This window comes from Oncorhynchus masou, unplaced genomic scaffold (assembly GCF_036934945.1).
Source record: "Oncorhynchus masou masou isolate Uvic2021 unplaced genomic scaffold, UVic_Omas_1.1 unplaced_scaffold_1591, whole genome shotgun sequence".
Taxonomy (NCBI): domain Eukaryota; kingdom Metazoa; phylum Chordata; class Actinopteri; order Salmoniformes; family Salmonidae; genus Oncorhynchus; species Oncorhynchus masou.
The window spans coordinates 57,403-67,688 of NW_027005989.1; the positions used below are offsets into that span (position 1 = coordinate 57,403).

General features: G+C 49.2%; 1 protein-coding gene across 1 annotated transcript in view; it reads right to left on the bottom strand.

Moving 5' to 3' along the window:
* Positions 1-9,864, bottom strand: part of ccdc146 (coiled-coil domain containing 146) — a 54,035-nt gene extending 44,171 nt beyond the window's left edge. Inside the window, exons 1-2 of the mRNA XM_064959488.1 lie at positions 9,688-9,864; positions 7,766-7,985 (exon numbers count right to left, since the gene is read on the bottom strand). Coding sequence (XP_064815560.1) covers positions 7,766-7,927 — 162 coding nt within the window. The 5' untranslated portion in view covers positions 7,928-7,985; positions 9,688-9,864. The remainder of the gene's footprint in view (positions 1-7,765; positions 7,986-9,687) is intronic.
* Positions 9,865-10,286: the final 422 nt, after the last annotated feature.

Below are 10,286 nucleotides of genomic sequence, written 5' to 3' on the forward strand. Positions count from 1 at the left end.
TCTGCCAACCATCAGCAGGTAAATAGCCCTGACCCAGCCTATATCTGCCAACCATCAGCAGGTAAATAGCCCTGACCCAGCCTATATCTGCCAACCATCAACAGGTAAATAGCCCTGACCAGGCCTATATCTGCCAACCATCAACAGGTAAATAGCCCTGACCCAGCCTATATCTGCCAACCATCAGCAGGTAAATAGCCCTGACCCAGCCTATATCTGCCAACCATCAGCAGGTAAATAGCCCTGACCCAGCCTATATCTGCCAACCATCAGCAGGTAAATAGCCCTGACCCAGCCTATATCTGTCAACCATCAGCAGGCAAATAGCCCTGACCCAGCCTATATCTGCCAACCATCAGCAGGCAAATAGCCCTGACCAGGCCTATATCTGCCAACCATCAGCAGGCAAATAGCCCTGACCCAGCCTATATCTGCCAACCATCAGCAGGCAAATAGCCCTGACCCAGCCTATATCTGCCAACCATCAACAGGCAAATAGCCCTGACCAGGCCTATATCTGTCAACCATCAACAGGCAAATAGCCCTGACCCAGCCTATATCTGTCAACCATCAGCAGGCAAATAGCCCTGACCCAGCCTATATCTGTCAACCATCAGCAGGCAAATAGCCCTGACCCAGCCTATATCTGCCAACCATCAGCAGGCAAATAGCCCTGACCAGCCTATATCTGCCAACCATCAACAGGCAAATAGCCCTGACCAGGCCTATATCTGCCAACCATCAGCAGGCAAATAGCCCTGACCCAGCCTATATCTGCCAACCATCAGCAGGTAAATAGCCCTGACCCAGTCAACCATCAGCAGGTAAATAGCCCTGACCCAGCCTATATCTGCCAACCATCAGCAGGTAAATAGCCCTGACCCAGCCTATATCTGCCAACCATCAGCAGGTAAATAGCCCTGCCATATCTGCCAACCATCAGCAGGTAAATAGCCCTGACCAGGCCTATATCTGCCAACCATGCCAACCATCCAGCAGGTAAATAGCCCTGACCCAGCCTATATCTGCCAACCATCAGCAGGCCTATATCTGCCAAAATAGCCCCGACCAGGCCTATATCTGCCAACCATCAGCAGGTAAATAGCCCTGACCCAGCCTATATCTGCCAACCATCAGCAGGTAAATAGCCCTGACCCAGCCTATATCTGCCAACCATCAGCAGGTAAATAGCCCTGACCAGGCCTATATCTGCCAACCATCAGCAGGTAAATAGCCCTGACCCAGCCTATATCTGCCAACCATCAGCAGGTAAAAATAGCAACCTGACCAGGCCTATATCTGCCAACCATCAGCAGGTAAATAGCCCTGACCAGCCTATATCTGCCAACCATCAGCAGGTAAATAGCCCTGACCCAGCCTATATCTGCCAACCATCAACAGGTAAATAGCCCTGACCAGGCCTATATCTGCCAACCATCAGCAGGTAAATAGCCCTGACCCAGCCTATATCTGTCAACCATCAGCAGGTAAATAGCCCTGACCCAGCCTATATCTGCCAACCATCAGCAGGTAAATAGCCCTGACCAGGCCTATATCTGCCAACCATCAGCAGGTAAATAGCCCTGACCCAGCCTATATCTGTCAACCATCAGCAGGTAAATAGCCCTGACCAGGCCTATATCTGCCAACCATCAGCAGGTAAATAGCCCTGATCCAGCCTATATCTGTCAACCATCAGCAGGTAAATAGCCCCGACCAGGCCTATATCTGCCAACCATCAGCAGGTAAATAGCCCTGACCAGGCCTATATCTGCCAACCATCAGCAGGTAAATAGCCCTGATCCAGCCTATATCTGTCAACCATCAGCAGGTAAATAGCCCCGACCAGGCCTATATCTGCCAACCATCAGCAGGTAAATAGCCCTGACCAGGCCTATATCTGCCAACCATCAGCAGGTAAATAGCCCTGACCCAGCCTATATCTGCCAACCATCAGCAGGTAAATAGCCCTGACCAGGCCTATATCTGCCAACCATCAGCAGGTAAATAGCCCTGACCAGCCTATATCTGCCAACCATCAGCAGGTAAATAGCCCTGACCCAGCCTATATCTGCCAACCATCAGCAGGTAAATAGCCCTGACCAGGCCTATATCTGCCAACCATCAGCAGGTAAATAGCCCTGACCCAGCCTATATCTGCCAACCATCAGCAGGTAAATAGCCCTGACCAGGCCTATATCTGCCAACCATCAGCAGGTAAATAGCCCTGACCAGGCCTATATCTGCCAACCATCAGCAGGTAAATAGCCCTGACCCAGCCTATATCTGCCAACCATCAGCAGGTAAATAGCCCTGACCCAGCCTATATCTGCCAACCATCAGCAGGTAAATAGCCCTGACCCAGCCTATATCTGCCAACCATCAGCAGGTAAATAGCCCTGACCCAGCCTATATCTGCCAACCATCAGCAGGTAAATAGCCCTGACCCAGCCTATATCTGCCAACCATCAGCAGGTAAATAGCCCTGACCCAGCCTATATCTGCCAACCATCAGACCCAGGCCAACCATAAATAGCCCTGACCCAGCCTATATCTGCCAACCATCAGCAGGTAAATAGCCCTGACCAGGCCTATATCTGCCAACCATCAGCAGGTAAATAGCCCTGACCCAGCCTATATCTGCCAACCATCAGCAGGTAAATAGCCCTGACCCAGCCTATATCTGCCAACCATCAGCAGGTAAATAGCCCTGACCCAGCCTATATCTGCCAACCATCAGCAGGTAAATAGCCCTGACCCAGCCTATATCTGCCAACCATCAGCAGGTAAATAGCCCTGACCAGGCCTATATCTGCCAACCATCAGCAGGTAAATAGCCCTGACCCAGCCTATATCTGCCAACCATCAGCAGGTAAATAGCCCTGACCCAGCCTATATCTGCCAACCATCAGCAGGTAAATAGCCCTGACCCAGCCTATATCTGCCAACCATCAGCAGGTAAATAGCCCTGACCAGGCCTATATCTGCCAACCATCAGCAGGTAAATAGCCCTGACCCAGCCTATATCTGCCAACCATCAGCAGGTAAATAGCCCTGACCCAGCCTATATCTGCCAACCATCAGCAGGTAAATAGCCCTGACCCAGCCTATATCTGCCAACCATCAGCAGGTAAATAGCCCTGACCCAGCCTATATCTGCCAACCATCAGCAGGTAAATAGCCCTGACCAGGCCTATATCTGCCAACCATCAGCAGGTAAATAGCCCTGACCCAGCCTATATCTGCCAACCATCAGCAGGTAAATAGCCCTGACCAGGCCTATATCTGCCAACCATCAGCAGGCAAATAGCCCTGACCAGGCCTATATCTGCCAACCATCAGCAGGCAAATAGCCCTGACCCAGCCTATATCTGCCAACCATCAGCAGGCAAATAGCCCTGACCAGGCCTATATCTGCCAACCATCAGCAGGTAAATAGCCCTGACCAGCCTATATCTGCCAACCATCAGCAGGTAAATAGCCCTGACCAGGCCTATATCTGCCAACCATCAGCAGGTAAATAGCCCTGACCAGGCCTATATCTGCCAACCATCAGCAGGTAAATAGCCCTGACCAGGCCTATATCTGCCAACCATCAGCAGGTAAATAGCCCTGACCAGGCCTATATCTGCCAACCATCAGCAGGTAAATAGCCCTGACCAGGCCTATATCTGCCAACCATCAGCAGGTAAATAGCCCTGACATCAGGCCCTGACCAGGCCTATATCTGCCAACCATCAGCAGGTAAATAGCCCTGACCAGGCCTATATCTGCCAACCATCAGCAGGTAAATAGCCCTGACCAGGCCTATATCTGCCAACCATCAGCAGGTAAATAGCCCTGACCAGGCCTATATCTGCCAACCATCAGCAGGTAAATAGCCCTGACCAGGCCTATATCTGCCAACCATCAGCAGGTAAATAGCCCTGACCAGCCTATATCTGCCAACCATCAGCAGGTAAATAGCCCTGACCAGGCCTATATCTGCCAACCATCAGCAGGTAAATAGCCCTGACCAGGCCTATATCTGCCAACCATCAGCAGGTAAATAGCCCTGACCCAGCCTATATCTGCCAACCATCAGCAGGTAAATAGCCCTGACCAGGCCTATATCTGCCAACCATCAGCAGGTAAATAGCCCTGACCCAGCCTATATCTGCCAACCATCAGCAGGTAAATAGCCCTGACCAGGCCTATATCTGCCAACCATCAGCAGGTAAATAGCCCTGACCAGGCCTATATCTGCCAACCATCAGCAGGTAAATAGCCCTGACCAGGCCTATATCTGCCAACCATCAGCAGGTAAATAGCCCTGACCAGGCCTATATCTGCCAACCATCAGCAGGTAAATAGCCCTGACCAGGCCTATATCTGCCAACCATCAGCAGGTAAATAGCCCTGACCAGGCCTATATCTGCCAACCATCAGCAGGTAAATAGCCCTGACCAGGCCTATATCTGCCAACCATCAGCAGGTAAATAGCCCTGACCAGGCCTATATCTGCCAACCATCAGCAGGTAAATAGCCCTGACCAGGCCTATATCTGCCAACCATCAGCAGGTAAATAGCCCTGACCAGGCCTATATCTGCCAACCATCAGCAGGTAAATAGCCCTGACCCAGCCTATATCTGCCAACCATCAGCAGGTAAATAGCCCTGACCAGGCCTATATCTGCCAACCATCAGCAGGTAAATAGCCCTGACCCAGCCTATATCTGCCAACCATCAGCAGGTAAATAGCCCTGACCAGGCCTATATCTGCCAACCATCAGCAGGTAAATAGCCCTGACCAGGCCTATATCTGCCAACCATCAGCAGGTAAATAGCCCTGACCAGGCCTATATCTGCCAACCATCAGCAGGTAAATAGCCCTGACCAGGCCTATATCTGCCAACCATCAGCAGGTAAATAGCCCTGACCAGGCCTATATCTGCCAACCATCAGCAGGTAAATAGCCCTGACCAGGCCTATATCTGCCAACCATCAGCAGGTAAATAGCCCTGACCAGGCCTATATCTGCCAACCATCAACAGGTAAATAGCCCTGACCAGGCCTATATCTGCCAACCATCAGCAGGTAAATAGCCCTGACCAGGCCTATATCTGCCAACCATCAGCAGGTAAATAGCCCTGACCCAGCCTATATCTGCCAACCATCAGCAGGTAAATAGCCCTGACCAGGCCTATATCTGCCAACCATCAGCAGGTAAATAGCCCTGACCAGCCTATATCTGCCAACCATCAGCAGGTAAATAGCCCTGACCAGGCCTATATCTGCCAACCATCAGCAGGTAAATAGCCCTGACCAGGCCTATATCTGCCAACCATCAGCAGGTAAATAGCCCTGACCAGGCCTATATCTGCCAACCATCAGCAGGTAAATAGCCCTGACCAGGCCTATATCTGCCAACCATCAGCAGGTAAATAGCCCTGACCAGGCCTATATCTGCCAACCATCAGCAGGTAAATAGCCCTGACCAGGCCTATATATCTGCCAACCATCAGCAGGTAAATAGCCCTGACCAGGCCTATATCTGCCAACCATCAGCAGGTAAATAGCCCTGACCAGGCCTATATCTGCCAACCATCAGCAGGTAAATAGCCCTGACCAGCCTATATCTGCCAACCATCAGCAGGTAAATAGCCCTGACCAGGCCTATATCTGCCAACCATCAGCAGGTAAATAGCCCTGACCAGGCCTATATCTGCCAACCATCAGCAGGTAAATAGCCCTGACCCAGCCTATATCTGCCAACCATCAGCAGGTAAATAGCCCTGACCAGGCCTATATCTGCCAACCATCAGCAGGTAAATAGCCCTGACCAGGCCTATATCTGCCAACCATCAGCAGGTAAATAGCCCTGACCCAGCCTATATCTGCCAACCATCAGCAGGTAAATAGCCCTGACCAGCCTATATCTGCCAACCATCAGCAGGTAAATAGCCCTGACCCAGCCTATATCTGCCAACCATCAGCAGGTAAATAGCCCTGACCTGGCCTATATCTGCCAACCATCAGCAGGTAAATAGCCCTGACCAGGCCTATATCTGCCAACCATCAGCAGGTAAATAGCCCTGACCTGGCCTATATCTGCCAACCATCAGCAGGTAAATAGCCCTGACCAGGCCTATATCTGCCAACCATCAGCAGGTAAATAGCCCTGACCAGGCCTATATCTGCCAACCATCAGCAGGTAAATAGCCCTGACCAGGCCTATATCTGCCAACCATCAGCAGGTAAATAGCCCTGACCAGGCCTATATCTGCCAACCATCAGCAGGTAAATAGCCCTGACCAGGCCTATATCTGCCAACCATCAGCAGGTAAATAGCCCTGACCAGGCCTATATCTGCCAACCATCAGCAGGTAAATAGCCCTGACCAGGCCTATATCTGCCAACCATCAGCAGGTAAATAGCCCTGACCAGGCCTATATCTGCCAACCATCAGCAGGTAAATAGCCCTGACCAGGCCTATATCTGCCAACCATCAGCAGGTAAATAGCCCTGACCAGGCCTATATCTGCCAACCATCAGCAGGTAAATAGCCCTGACCAGGCCTATATCTGCCAACCATCAGCAGGTAAATAGCCCTGACCAGGCCTATATCTGCCAACCATCAACAGGTAAATAGCCCTGACCAGGCCTATATCTGCCAACCATCAGCAGGTAAATAGCCCTGACCAGGCCTATATCTGCCAACCATCAGCAGGTAAATAGCCCTGACCAGGCCTATATGTTTTATTCATTTCTCTTCATAAGGGTTCAGGATTGGCTGATGTTTTTTTTTAATTTTTTTTTTTTACCCCTTTTTCTCCCCAATTTCGTGGTATCCAATTGTTTAGTAGCTACTATCTTGTCTCATCGCTACAACTCCCGTACGGGCTCGGGAGAGACGAAGGTTGGAAGTCATGCGTCCTCCGATACACAACCCAACCAGCCGCACTGCTTCTTAACACAGCGCACATCCAACCCGGAAGCCAGCCACACCAATGCGCCGGAGGAAACACCTTGTACCTGGCAACCTTGGTTAGCGCGCACTGCGCCCGTCCCGCCACAGGAGTCGCTGGTGCCCGATGAGACAGGGACATCCCTACCGACCAAGCCCTCCCTAAGCCGGACAACGCTAGGCCAATTGTGCGTCGCCCCACGGACCTCCCGGTCGCGGCCGGTTACGACAGAGTCTGGGCGCGAACCCAGAATCTCTGATGGCACAGCTGGCGCTGCAATACAGCGCCCTTAACCACTGCGCCACCCGGGAGGCCGCGGCTGATGTTTTTTTAGTATTTACTATTTATTAGGATCCCCAATTACTTGTTGCCGAGGCAACGGCTACTCTTCCTGGGGTCCAAACAGGAAACAACACAACAAATAAAAGCCATAATATACATAAATATAAATAGCACTACATTTACATTACAATTTAGCCATTCAGCAGACGCTCCCATCCAGAGAAACCCACAGCTTGTGCATTTACCTGGAGATAGACAGGCGAGACAAACACTAACTGTATCACAGTGGTATCACAACCACCTATCACAGGGTAGGGTAGCCTAGTGGTTAGAGCGTTGGACTAGTAACCGAAAGGTTGCAAGTTTGTGTGTTTCCCAGCCTCTGTTCTGGACCTGGGAACTGTGAAGAGACCTCTGGTTTCAACTGGTCATGGTGACAGAGTTCTAGCAACTATGGTGGATGAATAACTAGGTCAGCCCAGTAGGGGTCAGCTCGGCTCGGTTTGTCTCAGTAGCGTGAAAAGAGTATGTGTTACCTGGTCTAAGCACTGGAAGGCTGGGCTGGCAGAGACGTGAGTGGGGCCCAGGGCCAGGCTCTCCTCCTGTAGGGCAGCATCAGGAGCCAGGGCTGATAAAGGAGTAGTCTCCTCCTCACCTCCTCCACTGGGAGGGTTGGTCTGCTCCCCAGCTTGGCTCATAGTGGCCCTGTCACACACACGCTGACAGACACGCAGATAGAGACAGCAGACAGACACGCTGACAGACACGCACGACAGACAGACAGACAGCAGACAGACAGAGACAACAGACAGACAGACAGACAGAGACAGCAGGGAGAAGATAGCAGACAGACAGCAGACAGACAGGATTAGTCAGCATTTTCATGATCTTCTAAAGAAGAAGAGCACTAGACAATTTCATAACTACTAGTCATTTACAAGATTATTTTACATTTATTGGCTTTTGTGAGGATTCTGTGTTATGCACTATAGACCGTTACCATATATGTGATTGAATATTATCTGCTGTTGGCTTGTGTGGATGTATGTGTTATGCAACATAGCTGAATTGAGACATTTTTAACAGTTTCAGGGCCATGGGCCTTTCTCATGATGGAAAAATACAGAATAACATGAAGACAGGAACTGTGCAATGAGTTGTAGGGGGCACATTCAGAACGTAGTGTTGCAAGAACAAACGGTCTTTTGTTAGATAACAGGAGCCAGGTGTGAGATAACTGGATCGAACATGGGCACATAGATATTCTACACAACTACAACGACTGACCGCTGAAGCGTCTAGGGGGCTGGGACCAGCTCGGGCGACCAACAATCAACGATAGGCTGAGTGAGTTTAAACCACGCCCAGTCTCTACTCTCCACTGCTCGGAAGCAGGAACTACTTCTGTCAGAGTATATTATAATCATTTTGTCAGGAACAAATCAGTTCTCTGTTTGCCCTGCGAGGTGGGACAGAGAGCCTGTATATACGAAAATTACATTTACCACTTATTGCTTAGCTAATAAAAAGTACATAGTATACAACCGAAGACTCAGCGTCATACTTATCCTGATACCAGATTCAACTGACGAGACCCGTAACACTTTGCAATGTATTTACAGAAATATACAGAATCTCAGCCTTGTGTATTCTATCCACTCTACATTACACTGATGAAAGACTGCTGCAACCCTCATAGCCTCCAGCTCCAGTCTTTGACCTAGAATGTGTCCCAAATGGCACCCTATTCCCTATAGTGTAGTACATTTGATCAGGCCCCATATTGGTCCTGGTCAAACGTAGTCCACTATAGGGAATAGGATGCCATTTGGGGCACAGCTCAGTGTTCTGGAACCTACAGAAAATACTAAACCCAGCTGCTTTACTGGACCCCTCTAAACCATGGCTGCTGGCCCAGTGGGCCTCTTACAGTAAGTACTGTCACTATCCTCTCCAGACTTACTTCCCACTGAGCACAGGCGTCAGCTCAATGTCTCGTTCAGATGAACATTTGGTTGAGTGTCAACTAACGTGAATCAACACATTTTTGCCGAATTGTTAGGCCTAAGAAGTATACAATAAATACTGGTAGAAAGGCTATTGAACCCGTTTCAACTGGAGACGAGGCCTGTGTTCAGGGCTCCAAATGAACCTTTTCCACTCCGAACTCATTTTTCCAGACGCGCACCACTGTTTGTGTTCATTTGCAAGGTTTAATGTCAATGATCCTTGTTCTATCTGTGATATACCGTTACCGACTAGAGGGCATTGGATTTAGATGATACGAATGAATCATTTTAGCCAAACAGAACCGAACAATTCGCTTCCTACTCAAAACTGCTAAAGTTAACTACTAGTTACAACTATTTGACCAGGCTCGTGTAAGCTAACTGCGGAAAGAAGAAATAGCTATAGGTAGCTGACGTTAACTGTTACAATTACACTCTGGTATTCTTACCTGTAACAGTCCCTTTATTCACCTGTGACTCCAAGTTTGTCAAAATAATGATCCAGCATTATGCCATAAAAGTTAGCTCTGGGAAGTAGAGCTATTTGTAAATGTTGTTGGTAGCTAGCTAGCTAAACAACAAAATGCTTCAGTAAATCTCAGCCTCTCTGTTTTGTTGAATGCCTTGAAAACGTTGCCATAACAACGACATCCCAACATCCTTTTCAGCAAGACTGAAAAAACAGTTTTTAAACTTTTAAAAACAGCAAAGAGGCAATAAGACACGTTAAATACGAGCTATATTTCAATTATTGAATTAAAACAGTGCACGCACTGTGCTTATTTGTCGATTAGAAAAATGTATTGATCATATTGAATCGCATGCTTGCAGGCGCAAACAGACAGCTAAATTCCAGCAGAGGGCGCCAAGGATTCATTATCACGAGTACAGAGAATTTTCTCTACAAGCTGAGCTGTGGTAACCTTTGTGTCCTGCAGTCCGCAGAGCAGGGCAAATAAATCGTGTAGTGAGAGCGTCATCAAGGACTGCTCGTCATTTGAACCAAGCCAACCAACACCTGTCCTGGAGGCATCCTCTGTAGGAGGCA